At 37.7% G+C, this 22,305-nt stretch overlaps 4 protein-coding genes across 7 annotated transcripts; 1 reads left to right on the top strand and 3 right to left on the bottom strand.

Moving 5' to 3' along the window:
* Positions 1-65: 65 nt before the first annotated feature.
* Positions 66-2,916, bottom strand: LOC7497765 (pyruvate kinase, cytosolic isozyme). 2 transcript variants are annotated; one of them, XM_002310878.3, is made up of 4 exons: positions 2,554-2,916; positions 2,083-2,375; positions 1,338-1,799; positions 66-1,120 (listed from the first exon to the last, which is right to left on the bottom strand). In XM_002310878.3, exons 2-4 carry the CDS (start codon positions 2,344-2,346, stop codon positions 308-310), a joined length of 1,539 nt encoding a protein of 512 aa, XP_002310914.1. In that variant the 5' UTR covers positions 2,347-2,375; positions 2,554-2,916; the 3' UTR covers positions 66-307. The 2 variants fall into 2 exon arrangements, with proteins under 2 accessions (XP_002310914.1, XP_024462638.1); XM_024606870.2 differs by having other exon boundaries at positions 2,641-2,737.
* Positions 2,554-7,490, bottom strand: LOC7454302 (transcription elongation factor SPT4 homolog 2). Of its 2 annotated transcripts, none has more exons than XM_002310877.4 (5): positions 6,632-7,490; positions 6,419-6,510; positions 6,224-6,279; positions 4,973-5,034; positions 2,554-3,916 (listed from the first exon to the last, which is right to left on the bottom strand). In XM_002310877.4, the coding sequence occupies exons 1-5, from the start codon at positions 6,719-6,721 to the stop codon at positions 3,866-3,868; spliced, it is 351 nt and encodes a 116-aa protein (XP_002310913.1). In that variant the 5' UTR covers positions 6,722-7,490; the 3' UTR covers positions 2,554-3,865. The 2 variants fall into 2 exon arrangements, with proteins under 2 accessions (XP_002310913.1, XP_052311146.1); XM_052455186.1 differs by having other exon boundaries at positions 6,419-6,505; positions 6,632-6,789.
* Positions 7,491-9,422: 1,932 nt separating this feature from the next.
* Positions 9,423-20,150, top strand: LOC7497764 (katanin p80 WD40 repeat-containing subunit B1 homolog KTN80.4). 2 transcript variants are annotated; one of them, XM_024606869.2, is made up of 19 exons: positions 9,423-9,885; positions 10,081-10,177; positions 10,405-10,535; positions 10,635-10,752; positions 10,843-11,069; positions 11,542-11,644; positions 12,171-12,241; positions 12,348-12,422; positions 12,500-12,643; positions 12,757-13,000; positions 13,161-13,691; positions 15,384-15,443; positions 15,521-15,642; positions 16,647-16,781; positions 17,951-18,025; positions 18,132-18,244; positions 19,290-19,406; positions 19,498-19,566; positions 19,663-20,150. In XM_024606869.2, exons 2-19 carry the CDS (start codon positions 10,150-10,152, stop codon positions 19,724-19,726), a joined length of 2,427 nt encoding a protein of 808 aa, XP_024462637.1. In that variant the 5' UTR covers positions 9,423-9,885; positions 10,081-10,149; the 3' UTR covers positions 19,727-20,150. The 2 variants fall into 2 exon arrangements, with proteins under 2 accessions (XP_024462637.1, XP_024462636.1); XM_024606868.2 differs by having other exon boundaries at positions 10,033-10,177.
* Positions 20,151-20,985: 835 nt separating this feature from the next.
* Positions 20,986-21,777, bottom strand: LOC7497763 (ferredoxin-thioredoxin reductase, variable chain). The gene has a single exon (XM_002310876.4). It carries the CDS (start codon positions 21,662-21,664, stop codon positions 21,158-21,160), a length of 507 nt encoding a protein of 168 aa, XP_002310912.2. The 5' UTR covers positions 21,665-21,777; the 3' UTR covers positions 20,986-21,157.
* Between the last annotated feature and the right edge of the window lie 528 nt (positions 21,778-22,305).

The raw sequence follows: 22,305 nt of genomic DNA, 5'->3' as shown, positions 1-22,305 counted from the left end.
GCTATTGGAATATCATTTCTGAATTCTTCTGGCTTGCTCCAATCATAATTTTGAGCATGAACAACTCTATAAAAAGCTAAACGCTTTTTTTTTATAAGCAAATGGAAAGGTTCCGCGCCTTATTTTATGAGCTCACCACCCGATCAAAACGAAGATAAAAAAGAGTACATATAACATGACTCGGGAAAGATAAAAAGGAAAATGATCCGGTCCTCAAATAATTGTTCACACGGAATTATAGGCATAAGAAGATACTATCCGATAGCAATAAACTTCCATCTTGCTGCCCTCTCTGACCATGTCCACCTCATTTCACTAAACATATTTTTATAACAGAGGCAGCTCCAATGCGATGAAGTGCAACAACTGCATCACCAGGCTTGCACAATCCTCTCTTCGTTGCTGATTTTAGAGCAGCTTCCAAAATCACCTCGGTAGATTCTGCATCTGTGGCCTTGGCAGATCCTTCTGCCAAAAGGGGAATCAAGCCCCTGTATATCAGACTATGCCTTGCAGGGGTCTCATCACTGCAGGTCCAGTCAAATGAGTCAGTTGTCAGTACAGGAACAACCACGGAAAGGATTGGAACAGCTGGCCTGTACTTGGCAACCAATTTGGCTGTGGTCCCGCCCCGTGTTAACACCACAATGAGCTTTGCTCTGGCTTTGTTGGCGGTACGCACAGCCGAGGATGCAAGGCTCTCCAATGGGCTCATAGGAAGTGGAGTTGATCTTATCATCTCCTTGAAGATGGCAGCATAGTCAAGGGAAGATTCTGCTTCGATACAAATCCGGCGCATGGTCTTGACTGCAAGCTCTGGATAGGCCCCAGCTGCGCTCTCGCCACTGAGCATAACACAATCAGTACCATCAAGGACAGCGTTGGCAACATCAGTTGCCTCAGCGCGGGTTGGCCGAGGAGACTTGATCATGGACTCAAGCATCTGAGTAGCAGTAACAACAGGCTTTCCCACAATATTGCACTTGTATATCATCATCTTCTGTGCTAGGAAAATCTTCTCAACTGGAATCTCCATTCCAAGATCACCACGAGCAACCATGAAGGAGTCTGTCTCACGCAAGATCTCATCAAAGTTAACCACTCCCTCCTGGTTCTCCACCTGACAAAACCAAAAGGGTTAGATTATCTATTACTTGTTCCATAGTAAAACAAGCATGATAGAGAAACAAGAAAAGAACTTGCGAAAACAATTATATAAACTAACATCCTCGATATAGACATGCAGTTTCAGGAATATATAAACTCAATTATGCCTCAACACACATGTATGGGCTCTGTCATGTCTTCAAGCTGAATACAAAAAGGGGGCATTCTACCTTTGACATTAACTGAATGTGCTTGGCATGGGGCCCAAGAACCTTACGCACGTTAACAAGATCGGAGCCCTTGCGTACAAAAGAAAGGGCAATCATATCAATGTTGTTGGGAACACCCCATCCCAAGATGTCTTCCTTATCCTTATCAGTCAGCGTGGGAAGATCCACAACAACACCAGGAAGATTAACATTTTTTCTCTCACCAAGCATTGCAGTGTTCTCACAACGGCACCTGACAGTTCCAGCCTTTGGATCACAAGATAAAACAGTGAGGGTGATGGTGCCATCTGCACACAAGATGGTATTTCTAGGCTTGATGTCCACGGGCAGTTTTTTGTAGCTCATGGAGATCATGTCTGTGTCACCCTTGATGCTGTAATCAGTCGTGATGGTGATTTCCTGACCTTCCTTCAGTTGAATTGGGTTTCCATCCTTTAGGAAACCGGTACGAATTTCAGGTCCCTGAGACAAAAAGTTTAAGAGGTAAATACATAAACATGGGACTGTCAGTACAAGGAACAAGAAAGACAGGAAAAATTAGGGAGTGGGAAAGTTGTGTTTTATCAGGAAAACAATGCACTGATTGATTCATTTCTAATAAAGATTTTATGCTTCAATATCTAACAAAAAAAGAAAGAAAAGAGGATGGGGCGATCGATCTCATCATTTCAATAAATAAATGGTGGTTTAAATAAGGAGGAGAACGAGAGATTATAATTAGGAAGAGGAGGAGGAAAGAGCAGACCTTGGTATCGAGCATGACAGCAGCGAGGATGTTGGTGTTTTGCATGGCAATCCTGAGATTGTTCAAGGTCTCCTGGTGGTACTCGTGGGTGCCATGGGAGAAATTGAAGCGAGCCACGTTCATGCCAGCCCTGAGAAGCTTCTCCAGCATGGGAACGGATCGAGAAGAGGGTCCTAGAGTGCAAACGATCTTAGTCCTGGGGACACGCCCCTCTTCATCATCCTGGTGCTCCTTTAGGAGTCCTTCTATGTCTATGTTGGCCATACGATTTGATTTTTTTTTTAATTTGATTTCTGCAAAAAAAATAAAAAAAACCGATGGAAAAAAACAGTCAACATTAAAAGACATCCATCTATTTATCATCTATGCATGTTTATAGATCCATTTCATTCGTTGTTGGAAACCAACAGATCCAACAACAAAAGTAGTAAAAGAAGAAGAAATATAATTGATTGAGGTTCAACAACTTACAGTGAAAAAAAACAACGAATTAGCAGTATGAATTATGAAAAAAAGAAGGAGATTGACAAGAAATGGTGAAGTAAAAGGTGCTCGTGCGGAGTGGGTAGGTAGCTGCTGGCTGCTGCACGCCTCTTCTCTACTCTCTCTCTCTCTACCTCTCTCTCTTTCTGTATGTTTATTATTTTATTTCACCACCTCAGTCTAAGTCTATGGATGGATGGAAAAATATCTAGTTTTCTGTTTCTAAAACCCCAAACTAAACAAACGCCAACAGTAATTGTGATGTAACTCACACCACTTGAAAACAAAATACCGCGCTTGCTTCTGCTACGGCCGCTGGTTTTTCTTTCCTCTCACCACTCCGCCGCTGGTCACATACACGATATAAAGCATCGTTGATATTTTATAATAAAGTATATTCAGATACTATTTTTTATTTTTAATATTAGTGTATTAAAATGTTATAAAAAAATAAAAAAAATTATTATTTTTTAAATGCTTTTAAAATAAAAATAAAAACATTTTTAAACTATTTTTCATTTAGAAATATATTAAAACAATACATTTTTATTTTAAAAAAACACGTGGTGGATTTAGATGAACAAAGCATATTCGCATTGCATGTTGGCATCTCACACGCATGTTCCTTTGGATTATGAAGTAAGTACCAGCTAGTAAATAGTAATGTTCCCTTGTCCTATCGCTTTCCAATTACCGGGTTCGCAACGGCCCACCGTTTGGTTTTCTCTCTGTAGAAAACAAACGTGGCCCATATAAATACCGCCCTGTCCCTCTCGCCTTTTTCTTTTTCTTTTCCCAAACGCTCATAATAGAAACGTGGCCCATGATCGCTTTTCAGTGATTCCTTGCATTCGTTTTTTGCTCATGGAAATTAAATCCTTTTTTTTTTTAATTGGATAGAAATATCAGGCGTAGAATTTCCAATGCATGGGTCTCACCATAGCCCAACAAAGCATATCCTCTGCGAATCCATATCCTATAAGATGCGACTCCTTAGCTATTGAATGAAATTTCTTGAAATCCATCTTTCCCATCACCCACCAGACTCTCACCTCGATAGCAGTGTTGAGCCCATTTCTCAGCAAAGTAATCTCCGCTCATAGTCACAGCAGCATCGAATGAAGGAGCAAAATGATGGCGTCAGTACACTACCTCTTTTTTATATATAGTTAGTACACTGCATGAGTAGATAATAAAGCCGTACGATACTTGTGCAAGGAGTCTCATGGATCTAGCTACGCAAATTTTTCATCGTTTGAGACGTTACAAAGTGATAGGCAGGATAACTTCACCAATTCATTTATACACGTTTGGGAGGAATGTAGGGCACACGCTCATCTTCACATAAATTCTGAAAAAAAGCCAGTATAATGGTCAGTCCAGGTGGAGCAGAATATACAAATCGAAGAATGTAACAACTCATTAAGTACAGCAGATAATGAACAGTGGTGTCGCATTCTATTCTTGATACGCAAATAATGCAAGACCAGCCGTAACATTCAGCTCTTAAAAAGAGGAAAGGAATTCAAAGAGAGAAAAGTTCAGGCGTAAATTCTCTTCTACGGCTGTAGACCATTGATGATGATGAGGGTGAAAAAAAAATCAAAAGCATGTATAGAGACAATAATCATAAACTAAAATCTCCAGAATCCCCATGAAGTCTATTCATCCATCTTCTATCTATATCTCATCACAACCAAGACCATTTCAAAAAGTTAACCACCAACAGAAGACGACAGCTACCTTTTCAATTACCATCATCTCATGAAATCCAATGGATAATGTGCGAAGTCTTTTTTTTAAATAATCCCAGTTCAGGGAATGAGTGCATCATGGGCTTTTAACTTCAGGTGGTACGAGAAACAAAATATGCTGTCAGATCCAAGTTGCAACCAAGAAGATGAGGAGGAAAGAAAGAAATTTCAACCGCTCATTGTCCGAGAACAAACAATTTAACATGCAAAAGATGACATGACCAGTAGAACAAGAGATTGGATGATGCTATAAAACAAACTATTTAACATGCACAAGATGGCATGACCAGTAAAACAAGAGATTGGATGATGCTATAATGAACCCATAAAATTTTCAACTTCCTGGCTTATATTCAACATAAATGGTCTCTATGAAGTTTTGCAGGTTCCCACAGCAAAGAGTAGCAAGTAGTAGTAGTTCACACCAACTAAAAACACTTTAACATTTAACATCGTATCAACACATAATGTCCACAAACAACCAATAAGGATAGATAGATTGTGTGTGCCATTAGCATGCAAATGAAGCACAAAGTTATTAACACTTTATCTTAACTGGAAAGGGTTATCGTTGCAAAAGATGCAAAATTGATGTATATATAAGTGAAGCTTAAACAATGCATCTATATAGCACTTGGTATGATGAATTATACCTGTAAGTCCTCTGGAAGTGCCTCTGAAACAGCAAGTGTGTAACAACCAGGTACAAATCTTCCTGGAACAGATTTAAAAGAAGAATTAAGCAAAAAGAACTGCTTTTCCAATAACATATTCAGATAAAAAATTGAAATGGGCAAAAAAAAAAAAAAAAAAACAGCCTAAAGAATTAGAGGAGCAATATATTGAGGTGCTAAAGTATCGATAACCATTTTGGGTATCAAATGATGGCTTGGAAGGAACAGGAATTGTGTGTGTAGCCATGCTTGCTACATCTAGACATCCAGTCGATCTAAGCCTAGAGATGGAACCCCCAAAATCGTCCATGGTAATGACAGTTTTATAGAAGATTAATTTGGGGAAATATTCTAAGCAAAAGAAATGAATGGAATTATGGTAGTCTTAACAGAACAATGTACAGAATATCAAGATTCCCGAATCCTCCACTTGTATTAGTATGTGGAACCTGCTACACAAATAAAGATGCTTCAGCTAGTAGCTTATTTGTGTTGCACATTTACACATGCTGTGTTGATTAGGAGCTATAACCATCCTAACAACTCTTAATCCACACCAACAAAAATGACTTTCATTATATAAAAAAGCTTCCCTCCACCCTCAATATGTGTTGGAATCAACATGTGAATGCCAGGTACAGATCAGGCATTGTGGCTCTTGCCACTCAATGTCCAATTTAGTGCTCAAGTATCTAAATCAAGTAGATAGGAAGGAAAAATACTTACAACCATGGAATCTTTTTGTTTTGGTTTCTAATGGAGTATGAAATTCACCAAGTACCAAAGCAGGGCACATGATTCTCGATTAAACGAGTATACAGACCATCAAGACCACTTGTGCCTAAAGAAAACATTTCTTGTGATAATTAACGATTGGAGTTATTGGAACAGATAGTGGCTAAAGAGAAAATCACCCTCAAATATCCTAAACTTTCTCACGTTCAAGAATTCATGTGCTGGGCAAATTGGAAGGATACTTCTTAGCCTCAATCCTGTAATTATTCAAAATTATATGTTTGGAAGGTTGGAAACAGCTCCAAAAAATCACATGAGCTAACACCACAAAGAAGTAAGGGGAAAAAAAACAAAACACGGGAGGAACTCTTATGAATCCATGTATTCTTTCGCGGAAAAAAGAACAGAAGATTGGATGATTAACGGTTTTAAGCATCTGAAAAGAAAAAAAAGAGAGAAAAGAGCAGAACGGTCAGAAATTATAGTTCCACGTACCGATTCTCAACCAGCGAGCAGCCCAGCTTCTACTCGGATCCATGACAGAAATAATCCTACAACAACGTCAGAAAAAGTAAGACAGGGAAGGAAAAGGGGGTAGGAATTACAAAACAGAAGAAAAATAATTATTAGAAAAGGGAAGTGTTGTTGAGATTAATAGAAAAGGAGAAGAAAAGAGGGTGTCTAGCCTACCCAGTAAAGTTAGGAGTTGTGCAATCAACTACACGCTCATGATCCTCGTCCATCTTAAAAAAGGAACAATTCTCGCATCCCGACTCTCTGAACTGCACAATTATTATTATTTTTTTACCGACAAATAATAGGCCCAAAAACCTTAAGTGCAACAACAGAGAAAAAGAAGAAGAGGGGGAGGAGGGAAAGAAGTGCGGAAACAAAGAAGAAAACCTGATCATAAGTTTTGACAAGGCGGCAACGAAGACAGGCTCTGAGCTCATGTCCAAAGCTCGTCGGAATTTGCGCGGCTGCACTTCCCATTCTCTTCCCTCCTCTGCTTCTCTAATGTGTTGTGTGTGTGGTCAAGAGGATGGGGGTAAAAAAAACAGCAGCGGCAAGAGCCAGGAAGAAGACAAGACATGTCGTCGATCTAGAACTGAAAGACACGTCGTCCTTCTTCCAGTGAATGGAAAGCGTGCCTCACGCTCAATGATTAATTTGGGCCTGCCTGGCCTGCAATCCAAATGGTCTCGACTTGCAATATTGCTTTCAGCATGGTGCCAAGTGCCAACCCACAGACCACAGTAGGATTCGTTGATAACTAGAGTGTCTTTGATGTGCTGCTCGATAGTCTGACTGTATTGAATTCAGAGTGAGACTGAGCATAATGTCAAGTTTCCTTGAATTTTCATTGTTCAGTCATTCAAACTCCTGATTGACTTACCCATTAAAACTCCTGATTGACTTCCCCCCCCTAGTGACAGATATTCAGGTATTCAGCATGCAGTTTTCGGGGATCCAAGTACTTCAAGATCCAAAGCAAACCTTGTTCAAGTCTTTCCAATTCCCCTCACACATGTTGTTTTCTTCTTCTCCCTTTTTTTTAAATGGAAATTCATCTTAAGCATGGCACAAGAAGATATGAAGCATGACAGTGGAATCCAGATTCAAGTTGTCGATTGAAGGTATAGAATTGTGAGCATAAGTTTTTTGCTTGATATTGATTTTCAGCTTGTCGGTGTCGTTACCATTTCATTGCTTGTAGAAGACCTCTCCAATCTCCAATCTCCACTACAACTTCAACAGGGAACCTTTGATCGACTTGAGAAGTGGGATGGGATGGATCTCGTTCATATTTTAGTCTTACATGGCCCATCCATCCCTTGCTTATAGGCTATAAAGCAAGTATACAACAAGTATTCATGTGCCATTATTTAGCTTTATGAAGTATATGTAGATTGTGCCAATAAGATAAATGATATAATAAGAGATGCATTGTGGGATTAGATGAGAGTTTAAAGAATAAGGAGGTTGTAAATAGAAGGTCTAATCCGCCTCGGACGGACCCTGCTCTTACCCAACCCATCCATTCCACTCTAGAACGCGTCACGGGATGTGAGGCGGCCTGGAATCTATAAAGTACTTGAGGATCCAGCGGAAGTTCCCACGCCGCCATCGCATGATGGGCCTGGTTGACATATGGCTAGGCTAGATCCATGGTAAACATGAGTATGGGTCTTGGTTGTTCGAAAGAAAGAAAGAAAGAAAAGTATGGTCACAGGGAATAACTAGAAGAAAAGCCTCTTTGTGTGTGTGTGTCATAGAAAGGTCTACCAGAAATAACGTTTATGTACAGGGGCATTTAATTTATTTTTTAAAACGAGAAAGGTACGAGGGAGATTAACGAGAAGATTAAGATCCCGTTTGGTAATGCGGCAGCGGCAACGGTTGAAAGCAAATATTAAAAATCAGTGTTTGGTTATTATAAACCACACTTTTTTTCATATGGGTTCCACCTAAAAACTGAGGTCGAAACTCAGTTTATGAGAAGCAAGTTTTATCTGCTTTTCCCGCATTTTTCTCCTGCGTTCTTATCATGTGGAGAGTAAACTCTCCATTGTTCACTTAAGTGAATAGTGGAGAATGAATTTTAATTCACTCTCCACTGTTCACGTGAACAGTGGAGATCGGACCCGGTTCAAAGCTATAAAAATACATTGAATCAGGTCCGATCCAGTAAAAAAAATATTTTATTTTTAATTGTGTTTTATTCGAAAAACTAGTGTTTCACATTATTCAATAACACTATATAAATTAGAAGGAAATCACTTGATGATGTAATATTTATAGAATTTGATCGCAATCCCAATTTTATTTATGATAATATTTTACCTGATGTTGTTGTGTACTTATGAAACCAATGCAACTGTAGTCTTTCATACGTGATGTTGTCGGATGTATTTCATACGTGATGAAATTGTAGATAGTTTAATAGAATAATAAAAAATATTTTATATTAAGTATTATTCATTTCATAATGTAATAGCAGTAGTTAAATACATAATATTTAAATTAAAAATTATTAATATTAATATATATTTAAAATTATTTTATAACCTCAATTTCAAAAACATTCGTAACCAAACATATTAAATTATTTTTTTTTCAACCTCAATTTCAACCACAGTTTTAACCAAACACCTATTTTTTCAAACTAACCTCAACTAAAAATACTTTTTATAAAACAATTTTTTTCAAACGATAACCATAACTGTTACCGCAATACCAAACACTTTCTAAGTGGTGGTGGGGCATGATGTGAAGTGCCTTTTAATTTTTTTGATTTTGATTCAGGTAAAGAGGGAGGCCTGAGCTGAACAGTAAAGTTTACGATGGACCCTGGCCCGCCTTCGGTTGAACTCAATCAGGCCTTGTACACTTGCCAATGCCAGGTGGGTTTTTGTATTTCTTAATTCTTATTAGTTTTGTGGGTCCCAAATCCTTAAAGACGATGGAGGGGTAATTTTCACATACCTATTTTCTACCCCCCCCTTCACGTAATTCATATGCCATTAATTATTTTTTCTTTGATATTTCGTCGTATCACCTATTTCCCAATTCCCACCCTTTTGCGATTAATTTAAACTATTACTCTTATTACGCTTAGATAGTACTGATTCACCACTGTTTAAAATATTAGAGCAATTATTATTATTATTATTATTAATATTAATGTTGAGAGAGAGAGAGAGAGCGAGAGAGAGAGAGAGGAGAGGTATACATCTCTCTTGTGAAAGCGCCCCTTCTCCTTTCCCCCTTCCTTGCCCCTGGTTGTTACTCTAGGCTTAGGCATCCTCCCCTCCATCTGTTACATCCCTTCTCTGTCCGTGTGTTGTGTTTCTTAAATTCCGTTTGGGAAACTACTGAATCTGCACCATCAGCATTACCATATTCTCCCATAAACAAACTCCAGTCCTTAATTATTTAATCTCTTTCTTAATTTCATTGCATTACCACTGTTAGTATACTGCTACTAGTCTGTCTGTCTTATGATGTAACATCCTCCGCCATTAGTCAGTAGATAAATTTAGTACAAGTGTGACTCATTTTAATTTTGAGTTCGAAGAAAGAAGCAAAGACAAAGACAAAGACCCAAAAAAAAAGGCGAGGCGCTGCGGTGGCTTTCAACTACTCCAACACGCACTGTATGTGTTTCCATCTCCTTGATCCGCCGACTGTTTTAAATTTTTAGCTAACGCACTTATGACTGACCCCTGCTTTTTTTTCTTGTAATTTGTAATTGTCTAAACGAGATCTATGCCTATTTTTTTTTTGTTATCTCTTTCTGTTAGCTTGTAGACGATGATGAAACTAAACATTCTGCTGTTGAATGTGTAAAGAGAAAGAAGTATTGCTGCATTTGCTCGGTTATTAGGGTTTCCATCTTTCTCTTCTTAACTCTTAATGCCATGACTACTAAACGCGCCTACAAGCTGCGTATCCTCCATAATTTTGTTTTTCTTTTCTTTTTAGGGTTTCATTTGCTCATTACAATGCTCATGCCACACTTTTTCTTGGTTCATCTGCTTCTTGTACTATTCATTTCAGATCTGTCCTCTTTTTTTAAATAAAGGCATCCCGTTGAATGAAATGTTACTTAATTGGTAATAGTTGTAATCGTTGTTGTTGGCCTTGACCACAATTCTTTGAAATTTTGTGAAAAGAGGAATTTGTGGCACATTCTTCGAGTGTCAATTGCCTTAAGATTGGCAGGAAATCATCCAGGGTTCTTGTGACCGGAGGAGAAGATCACAAAGTCAATCTTTGGGCTATTGGTAAGCCCAATGCTATACTGGTCAGTTCTCAATTCCGTTCATCATTTCTTTTTACCATTTTCTTTCTGCTCTCTCGTGTCTGATGATTCTCATTCTGTCTAACCCAATATTTCATGCAGAGTTTGTCCGGACATACAAGTGGGATTGATTCGGTAAGCTTTGATTCTTCAGAAGTCCTTGTAGCTGCAGGAGCTGCGAGTGGCACAATCAAGCTTTGGGATTTAGAGGAGGCAAAAAGTATGCTTGTGATATATTCTTTCACCTGTATAAACACTGGAATTTTGCATATTTCTATCGTTTCTTACTCATTATCTTTTCTGTGTGTAGTTGTTCGCACACTCACTGGCCACAGATCCAATTGCATATCTGTAGACTTTCACCCTTTTGGAGAGTTCTTTGCATCTGGTTCCCTGGACACAAATCTTAAGATATGGGATATCAGAAAGAAGGGCTGTATTCACACTTACAAGGGCCACACTCGAGGAGTGAGTGCAATCAGATTTACCCCAGATGGTCGTTGGGTTGTATCTGGTGGAGAGGACAATACAGTAAAGGTTATAACTGCTTTCTTTCTCTTGGTGTGCATCATGTCTACACTCAATACACGTCATGCCAGCAAATACCGTCGCTTGTTTGTAAGAAATAATATCTCAAAGGTCCTGTGTCTGCTGATATGCATGATAAGGACCTCATATTAAGGGACCTTAAATCACACGCATTCTGGCATGCATTTTCTGTTGCTCAGTTCTTTTCTTTATGTCTCCATCCTTGTGACTTGAATTTAAGAAAGCAGAGTTAGTTGCAAATATATTGCCCTAGCACGCTGTCTAGTGCCAAGGGACTGACAGTAAGTTCAGACTATTCTTTCTCAAGTCAACACAACTGGTGAATGCATTAGGATAATTTTTAGTGTGTCTACAACTTGTGAGTTCTTTTTTACTTAAGATGACTGCACATACAGGTTTCTTTTGTTTGATTCTTGATTCTTTATTTAACGAACTCTTTAATGTGCATGTATTTTGACAGCTGTGGGATTTGACTGCTGGAAAGCTATTGCACGATTTCAAGTACCATGAGGGCCAGATTCAGTGCATAGATTTTCATCCCCATGAGTTTCTTCTTGCAACAGGTCAGTTTATGGTACTGTGGAAAGCTACTTGTCTACTGTGGTTTCATTTTATTTTTAAACTACAGTTCAGGACATGCTTTATTCTTCATTGTGTGTTTTTTCATTGGTGTTGACTTGTTATTTATCTTACATTGTAATTCTTTTCACGATAGCATGCATTTTGACACTTTTGCTTTTAATAAGTCAAATAATATTTTAGTCTCGAATTGATGATTTTATCTTTTATTCCATATCCCATAAAGAATGTTTAAACAAAATGGCAAGAAAATCATTAAGTTTAACTTGTTCTATGTCTTCCACTTAAGGATTGCCACCTGCAGTATATGTTGATCCCGTGTCCAACTGAAACTGAAATTTTGTTATTCCAATGAATGAAAGAATTAGGTGTATGCTTAGGTAAGTGCACCTATTTTTATAGAAAATTATAGGTGGGTGATCGTGTTTGTTGGTACTAGGAATCTGTATCTGTGAATAGAAAGTTGCATTTTCCTGGAAAATTCACATCTAATTTGTTGCCCTTGTATAGGTTCTGCTGACAGGACTGTAAAATTTTGGGACCTTGAAACCTTTGAGCTAATAGGTTCTGCTGGGACAGAGGTAATTTTATTCCTCAAGGGACACCTTCAACTTGGAATTGTAAATCTTTTCTAGTTTTTTTTTCTTTCCTTACCAAAGAGTTTTTCTGGAACCTCTCTGCCTTCAGACAACTGGAGTGCGTTGTTTGACCTTTAATCCTGATGGGAGGACTCTACTGTGTGGATTGCATGAAAGTTTGAAAGTAAAGCTCTCTCTCTCTCTCAATAGTTAGTGCTCCAGGTCTACTGTTTTTTACTAACTTTTGATCCAACTTCTTAGGTTTTCTCATGGGAACCAATAAGATGCCATGACGCCGTGGATGTGGGATGGTCTAGGTTGTCAGATCTCAATGTTCATGAAGGAAAGCTTCTTGGATGCTCATACAATCAGAGTTGTGTAGGAGTGTGGGTTGTAGATATATCGGTAATACACACTGTTTATTAATTTCTGTTGGTGTATAGATGTCATTTACTTTCTGGTGCTGATATTTTAAATTTGAACCTAAACCTGATGTGTCTCTTGTGTCCCTTGCTCAGCGTATTGAACCGTATGCAATTGGAAATGCCAACCGATTCAACAATCATTCAGAATCTAAATCTGGTGCAATTGGGAACCAATCAGTCCTGCTTGAGAACAACTCAAAGACTAGCATGGGAAGGTTATCTGTTTCACAAAATTCTGATGTTTTAGTAAAGGAAACAAAATCTCTTGGAAGGTTGGCAGTTTCTCAAAATTCAGTTTCTGGGAATGAGGCTTCTAAAGAATCAAAGATTTTGCCATGTAAATGACCTCTGAATCTTCAATTCTTGGTTCACTGTTGGTTTTGGCGTTCTATTTTATTTTTCTCCTTCCTTTTTTCTTTTATAAAAATTGGTTTAAACTCAATTCTTCAGCCACATTGTGACATATGTTCCTCATTGCTTCAACATACTAATTGAAGCTGCAGGAAGTGTACCTGGTACTCCTCAAAGAGTGAACTTAAACACTGGGTTGAAGACAACTATGACCGGACCTCTAACAGTTTCTAGCGGCGCAGCCCCAAAGAGGAGTTCTACAAAGATCCTTTCAGCTGCTAATGTTCCAGTCTTGAACAAGGCAGATGTCATACCTGTAATTGTCCCCAGAACTAACTCCAGATCAGAGCAAGTAGCTGACTCCAGAAAAGAAATTGGTATTGCTGCTAGGACAATGCCATTTTCTTTGCAGTCAAAGACAACTGATTTCCGGAAATTTTCAAATAGTAGAGAGGACATGGACCAGCCAACTACCTCTACCCAGTCTGAGACAACAGGTTGCAAGGCTACAGAACCGATAAGTGTCGTGGATAGGAATATTACTCCTGCAGTTAAAGCCTCTATTCATGGAATATCAACTGCTGAACGAAATATTGGGGATGATAGATCTATGGGATCTGGAAACTATGAGTCAGATTCGACAACAGAGCCACCCACTAGTTACCAGGAAGAAAACTGTAAGTGTTACCCATTCAAGAAAAACTCTTTGCCATTGATTGTCAGTATGCATGTGTAAGTGTATGATGCTGACATTTCATGGCTGCTTCATAGTTGCCATTGAATCCTTTATCTTATTATCTGTGTACAAGTAGCTTTTAAAAATCCAATAGATCAGAAGTCAAGATTTTTCTACTAAAATCTTACATAAGATCATTATATTTCAATATAAAAAAAAAAAAAATTCCTTCACATATTCGATCATCATAAATGCACACCATACATTTTAAGTCGTTCAGTCCAACATTGTCAACCAGCCTCTCCTAGAGATGATGACATTTTAAGTAGAGGATTAAAGGGGATGATTTATTGCTTCTTTAGAAATTATAGGTTTCAAAAGATAAAAGTAGTGTTTTTGCTTTTTTAGAAGTTAATGGGTTTGAGGGAGATTCCATGAGCAGATCTCTCTGATATCTAGCTCCGAGTTGTGCTCCTAAAGCTGCTGATGGCCGTCCTTTACTGAGTTTTTAACCTGCTATATGTGTTTCCCAAGTTGGTAGGCTGTTTCATTGAGAGTCTAGGATTTCTGCATTCTTTGGGAATGCTTTCGAAACCTTCCTCTTTGCTTAGAAATCTATGTATTCAAGGTGTACTTGTGTGGAGAATAGTTGGATTCTAATGGACTGGGATCAGCTTCCATGATGAAATTGATGGTAAGAGCATTACAGTGCGCACTTAAACCTTCTGATTTGCTTGCTGTAGGATGGCAGTGACACAAATTATCTATTGCTAGCAAAGTGACTTGCTTAACCACAGACAATGATTTATAAACAACTGCAATTGTAAGGTTTGCAGATAATGTTTTGATACAGTGCAGTTGAGAGTGGGATAGGTGAGGCTTCCTTTTGATAGTATCTAGGTTGCTATAACTGAGAAACTTGTTCAAGGAATTTCTAGGTGCAATTGGTGTGTTGTAAGTAAATTTATGCTTTGTTGGTACTCCACAGAGGTTTTTCAATGTTGCTTAGCTTATTTTCAAAGATTAACTATGCTTATACCTTTTCCTCCATCTTTCTTATATGTCTTTAAGTAACTAGCTTAGTTATTTTTATTTTATGTGAAATTACAAGTGAAAGAGTAACAAAATGTATCTGACTTTTTACTGAGATGCTTGGAATGACAGTGTAGGGAATCTCTTAGTTTTATGAAAAAGGCACTAAGGTTGGTTCAGCTGATCTAATCAGCTCTTGCAACCTTTATATGGCAGCCTAAGCTATTTAAAACTCATCACCTTCCTTAAAAAGGCTGATAATCACTTCAATACATTACCCTTGCTCATGATTATGTAAATATTGAGTATCAGATTTAAGAATAAACATGGCTTATATAGCTTGGAACAGCATAAAAAAAATCTAGTAAAGTGTCCCCTGTTTTTGGCTGGTGGAAGGCGTTTTGTGAAAAGGGCAGGGATGATGATGATAATGAAGAATGAAAAGTGGATGTTTGTGCATTGTTGGTAGAATAAGTCATAGGGCTGTCTACCCATTGAATGGAGCATGGTTCTCAGCTTTTCTCTATGTTTCATTGACGTTTTGAGTTGGACTTTGATTTGTTTAGTACACTTGTGGCTTCGGATTGGCATATTTTCACTCTTTTGTCAGATGAGATGGAATGCAAGGCTCCTATGCTGAAAATAGTAATGTTTTTTCCAGGTGAGACTCGTGGACATAAAATAAACAGAGATGCACCCACCATCGAGAGTCAGAAAGGAGGTACATCTGTTCCTGATTTCTACTCGAGGTTTTTCAAGAATTCAAAATGCCTGATCAATTTCATGTTAAATATATAGGAAGAATGCGTTCACTTATGATAAACTGGGAGAAAAGGGGAAGATCTTCTAGCTATGAGGGACCTACTTCCGGCACTTCCACTGGGACAGGATCTGTGGTGAATGTGCTCCCTCTTAATATGGTAGGAATAGATTTCAACTTTTGTGTGTGCTCTGTTCTCTTTCTTAACTTTCTGATCATCTGAAGAGTGAAGACCTGCAATATTATTTGGGATTCAGGACTGTATGACATGTTTTCAAAGCTTTACACAATGTATCATGTGCAAAAAAACAAAAAGAGGACATGTTAACCATATATGTTCGCTTTTAGGGTCTTATGTCTTCTGTACAATAATGATCTATCATTTTGTCTTGCTTGTATGAATGAAACAATTATTAAACGGAAATTGCACTTGACTCTCCTTGCTCTGTTATGGATGATATATATATATATATATATATATATGAGCTTTTTATGATACATAAAATATTTTATTATTCATCAGTACTGCAATGAGAAATCAAACTGTGTTCTTAGGTTGTGGTTTAGATAACAGCAAGATTAGATTGTAATTTTCTGAGGAACAGGACTATCACTAGCTTAAGATAGGTTTCATAGCTTTCTTTGAAGAGGGATATTTTGTTTCTCATTTTTGCTTTGGTCAAGAGGGATCTTACATGACATTCTCCAGAGTATTTAGTGGATCAGTGTTGCAATTGTTGGAGATATTACCGAAACTTGATCTTGGTTTCAACATTCTAGATATGTTTCTAGGTCCAGGTCCTTCCAAGAAAACTATTTGAAAGGGCTATTTAGTCAGAGAAGCAAATTGTGCTTTCATAGAAGTGTAATGCAGCTGGTCTATGAAGTTGTGGGTTTCTCATTGGTAATTATAGGCACTTCTTAGACTCAAAATCAAATGACTGGAGATGGCATGAAATTTGTAATGGAAGAAAAATTTCTCACCTTCTCTCCCTTAACAGCTTGCAAGTTGTATGCATATCTTCAATGATTTTTTGTTGAGATGAAAATTTCTATTCCAGCTCATGTTTTTCAATATTTTTTAATGTGCTTGTTTAAATCTTTACATTTCATTGACATTAATATGCTGATTTGTACACCGTTTCAATTCTTATTATGTTGAAGTTTAAACAGAGAGGACGCACCCCATCCATTGAAAAGGAAACGGTTTCTGCTTTTGACGAGGATGTTATTGCAGACTTAATGGAACAGCATGACCAATTTGTCAGCTCTATGCAGTCTCGTTCTGCCAAGTTACAGGTGACTTAGCAGGATAAGCGGGTGTGTGCATGTGTGACAGTTGTAGACATAACACGTTCTTTTGCTCCTGCAAGGGCAGGGGAGAGTTGATAACAGACTGCACCAGTTTTTTTTTTCCTTGCATTTTTCCCACATTGTTCCATGTAAGAGATGGAGATAAATTCATTACCAATAAACAAACAGTCTAAATTCTTCTCAACTCACAGCCCATAGATGAATAATTATGGAAACTATCTTGCAATTTTCCAGAAGTGATTCTTTTGTATGTTTATGCATATAAGTACCTCAAACTGCAACTGTAATTTTTTGCTGTCCCTAACTGATAAGCTGCCTTTTAGTATGTCCATAAATTTATAATTCTTCATAATGCTCATATTCAATCAGAACCCCCTCCCTAATAGCTGGTTATTACCTTCTATCTGTACTTCCTGCTTAATGCCTTCCAACTGTAAGTTAGCTGTCATAATCTAGTTATTACTTCCTTACTGATATGTTGGAAATGAACACATGCAATGGTACACACCTGCTTTCAGCAAGAAACACACAGCATTTACCAGAGCAAATTCTATAGTTCCGTGACTGGGTTAACAAGAGTCCTTATTATCATTCATATAAATCCATTACAGTTTTGCTCTCGGATTTTAGTTTCTTCTCCTACAAATGGCTCTCAATTGATGGGAGGACTTATTGCCAAACTGTGCACAACATTCATTATAAAGTTTATTTTAGTCCTTACATTTGCTTAACATTTGAATTCAGCAAGTTTTTCTACTCCCAGCAGCTAATCTAGCTCTCTATGAAGTTCATGTCTCGATTAAGTGCTGAGGGGAAGAGTTATTTGCTTTGGCCTTACATGAATTGATTTGCCATCTCTCAAGGAGGAGCAGGCCTTTTCTATTAGCCATCAATATGCTGATATCTGTTTGCCCCTCAGATAACTTACTATTGAGAAACTCCTTTTTTTTTTTTTTTTTTTTATCTCTATTGCTCAACATAATCTATCATTATCTTTTACATGAACCTACTATTGTTCAAATTTTGTGTTTGTATATATTTGCTTAAAGGTTGGTGAATCCAGTTAGTTTAGGCCATTGGAAGTGCTTTAATATTTCTGCATCCAGTTATATGCCATTGAAAGGTTGGTGAAACTTGTCAATGATTTCCTGTAGGTTGTCTACAGATATTGGGAGAGAAATGATGTTAAGGGGGCCATTGGTGCAATGGAGAAGATGGCTGACCATGCTGTAAGGACCTATTTTCTCACAGTATTTGACAAGTATACTGGATACTACAATTTATTTTAACTTTCATTCCTAAACTTTTGTTTCTTCTTCATATGCTTACTTTCAGGTCCTTTCTGATGTTATCAGTATCGTGGCTGATAAAATTGACATTGTCACTTTGGATATATGCACATGTCTCCTGCCACTTCTTACTAACATGCTTGAAAGTGACATGGATAGGTAAGAAGTTTGAGATATTTTGTACTTTGTAATACTTTTCATTTAACCAGCTTACTGCTATTGGTTTATGTGTTTTTTATTATAAGCATTCCACCAAGTGTTGATGTCACTCCACATCTCTTTCTTCCTTTATCTCTACAAAAGGGAGTGCCAGTAGTGAAGGATGCTACTGTGTATTCCCTATTTATTGTTTATGTTTCAGCAACTATTCCTATAAAGTTGTTAAGAGAGAGACGGCAGATAATTGCTCTTCTTATCTGACACGACAGATAATTATAGATTAATGAATCAACTAACTATTTGCCATTGGCTCTCTTTGGTGGAGGCACTGCCTCCGTTCTGGCTGAATGATGGTAAAAGACGGGTAACATTTGGCCATTCAACCAACTGAATATTTGGTCAAAGACACTGGATGTTGTCAAAACAAGCAACTCCTTTGCTTTTTAAGTCATTGTCATTGCGGATGATGCCTCTTTTGTTTCCCTTTTAAAGGCAGGTGGGTAAACATTTGAAAGAAATCATATTCCACCTATACTCATAATATTTAAACAATTCAAATTACATGCTTTGACTATTAGGGGGATGAAAGGCAACCACTTCAATAGCAGTGTACTTGGTGTCAAGGTCCTTCACAGCGTAGTGCTTGAAGTGATGATAGAAATGCCTTTGAACTGCATTTCCTTAGCTTGGAGCATATGGAATGAATTAGTTATGTGTGGAGTCCATTTTTACTTGGGTGGTTTTCCATATGTTATTTTCTACTTTACAGCATACACGTCATCTGCATTACAAACTGACCTCTGCTGGTCAACATGCATTAGTGATGTGGCACAACTTGTTGGTGATAACAAGGATTTCCCAGGAGCTTTATGGTCAGCATGAGCTAATCGCAGCTCAGCTCAAGACCAAAGCACCATCCCGATACACAATGCACCCCTCTGCCCTTTAAACTTTTTTCTTACAATTACTTGATTATGTTTCTCTTTAGTTGCTTTCATAATTCTGTGGTCTGAGGATCCATAGCTAAATTGCCTGTTGTATTTAGGCATTTGAGCATTTCCCTGGACATGCTGCTGAAGCTGGTCAGAATGTTTGGTTCAATGATATATTCAACACTATCAGCGTCAACATCTGTTGGTGTGGATATCGAAGCAGAGCAAAGGTGTGCACCTTTTTGTGATGTTTGCGATTGATTTCCTATGCATACTACAAAAATTGCTTTAAGACGGGTACACATCTTATTTGGTTCATAGGCTGGAACGTTGCAATATCTGCTTTGTAGAGCTTGAAAAAGTCAAACGCTGCCTGCTTACCCTTACAAGGTAACTTTAATTCTCTTAGTGGCGTTGAGAGCTGTGGCATTTATATTCCAATGTATTGTGTCTGGATTCTTTTCTTTAATCTGTTTTGTTCAATAGGAAAGGGGGATCGGTTGCAAAGTTTGCGCACGAGCTAAATCTAGCTCTTCAAGAAGTATCATGACCAAACTCCAAATTCTTCCGAGTGGCGACTGCTGATTGTTTTAGCCATACATGGTTTGAATTATAAGTTCTTTGTGGGAGGAGCAGAGCTTGTGCACTTGTAGGAGTTAAAACTGCTTGCCATGGATCTGCATTCTGAGTTTTCTGCCTGCTTGGCCCCAGACCTCCGTGTACATTCATGATAAATGGAGGCATTAACCACTGATTCTATCTAGTTTACTGAAAAAGACTTGAAAGCTAACAGGGGTGTATCTTCATCGAGTGCTTGCTGCGGAGTCTTGGCACTCATCAATGTGGTAATTGGTGGAAAAGGATTTACCCACCCAGTATGTAGGAGACAGATTGTAACGTTGGCATGTATCAATTTCATTCTTTTTTGAATACCTATCATAAGTGGAAATAGAGAAACTTGGCTTAAGAGTGCACGATTCTTGCTGCTATTCGCCCACTAGGTTACCTCATTTTTTCCGCTTCCTTTCGGTCCCCCCCCCAAAACTGACCAGCTTTTTCTGTTTTGGGTAAAAAGCTATTTTGGACTTGAACAAACTGGCAATTGAACAGTACAGGCTTCAAAGAAAGCAGCATGATCAGCAATCGATAATGATGCAATGTCATAACCAACCAAGCAACTGAATAGAAGAACTAAAACGATAAGCTAGAAGTATCACAAGTAATTTTTGAAGGGAGACAAATTGCCTGGCATAATAACTAATGAGATTAATATTATACGAGGTAACTAGAAATTTTCAACCAACCAAGAGTTGAAGTAATATCACTAATAACACACTGGCGACAGAGCTATGCAGCTTTGAAGACAAATCTAGAAAATATGAACAGCCTCCATAAGAATGCTAAGAAGATGAGTCAACAGCTCATTTCATTGAGAAAACTATGTCCTAGCCAAAGCTTTTCAATTCAAAGTAAAATGCAATCCATGAAGCTGGCAGGAACGGCAGGGAAGAGGTACACAAAGACTAGTACAAATATTCAGTTAATCTTCCATTCAATCATAGCCATACCATTGATCTTTAATCTGATCAGAGCTGTACAATAGGAACCGGCTTTTCATTTAATACTGTCATGTATACTAGAAAAGGCAAAACATCAAATTTAATTAAATGCACTAAAAGAATCAGAACAGTGTGATTGTTTATGTTGTTTAATGCTTATGGATGTTCATATAAGATGGCATATAATGAGGAAGCATAGATCAAATGTAATGTAGCAGTGAAGAAATGTCTCATCGAAATAGCAAGTGAATAAGCAAAACTGCATTTGAATTGGATAGAAGAAGAATATTTGTATATACACATCATTCATGTTATAACAACAACAACATACACACATATATGATTGTTATTATTGTTATGAAATTAAAAGGAAGAGCAAACAAAGAGAGAGAGAGAGATGATAGGATAAGTGAGTGAGTCGATCAATCAATAAATTGCAATTCGTCCTCTCTGAGATGAGCAAAGAATTTGACTCCTCCTGAGTGGACAAACTGAGTCTTGTAAGGAAGATTAGCGGAAACTCGCCTCCCCTTCCACTGGCTCACGTACTGCTTCACCTCACCTTCCAATCCACACAGATCCACTTCCTCCGCCACGCGAGGCACGTGGTAAACCTTCACCGGGGCCTTCACCCTAACCCTTGCTCCAATCTTCTTCTTCGCTTCTTCTTCTTCTTCTTCTTCATCATCATCATCTGAATTGTTGGATCCCAAAGCCACCGAGCACGAAACAGCAGTTTTTCTTCTTCGTCTGCTACTACTACTTGTTGCTATACTAGTAGCTGTAGGAGTAATAATTGAGTAGCGGCAATTAAGCCTTGGATTTGGTGAAATTAAGGCATTGAATTTGAATTTGTTGGTATCTGTGGCAAGGAACGCCGAACTGACTGCAGCGGTGGCAGCCGACGATAACGCCAAGCTCGTACTCATCGCGCTCTCGCACTTTTTTTTTCTTTCTTATGGGTCCAAACGACTAATGTAGTTTCTGGTTTCTACCACATTCAGTCAGTCAGATATTGTTTTATTTATTTTTTGTCCTCGATCCTTATGGCTATGTATTTCTCTCCGACTATCTCCTCTCCTCCTTACCCAATATTTTTAATAATAATAATAATAATAATAATAACAACAACAATGGAGTAAATGTTTAATTATTATTTTTATTCAATTTCTTCACTGCAACTAATATATGGGCACTCCACATAGAAATTAACCTCAAAAAACTTGGTTACTTTGTCAATTCATAAATTATTAAATTAATTATTTTTATTAAAAGCATAGTGTTTTATTTGATTTTTTAATTATTACACTTTGATTTTAATTGAATTATTTGAGTCAATTTTCGATTCAATTCAATTAAAAACCCAACCTTAATCAATTTTTATATTTCTTAAATCAAGATATCTGATTGAGTTTAACAATCATGATTCTCATTTATATTATAAAAATAAAATAAAACAACCCTTTATTTTCAAAATTTCACTAAAATTAAATTTTCATTCTAAAATTAATAAATAGAAAAAGTTTGATACTTTCAATTTTATTAATAAACAAAATGAGTATAATACTAG

This window comes from Populus trichocarpa, chromosome 8 (genome assembly GCF_000002775.5).
Source record: "Populus trichocarpa isolate Nisqually-1 chromosome 8, P.trichocarpa_v4.1, whole genome shotgun sequence".
NCBI classification, from domain to species: Eukaryota; Viridiplantae; Streptophyta; class Magnoliopsida; order Malpighiales; family Salicaceae; genus Populus; species Populus trichocarpa.
Note: the sequence above shows the minus strand (reverse complement) of the source record. Positions and strands in the feature narration are given on the sequence as shown.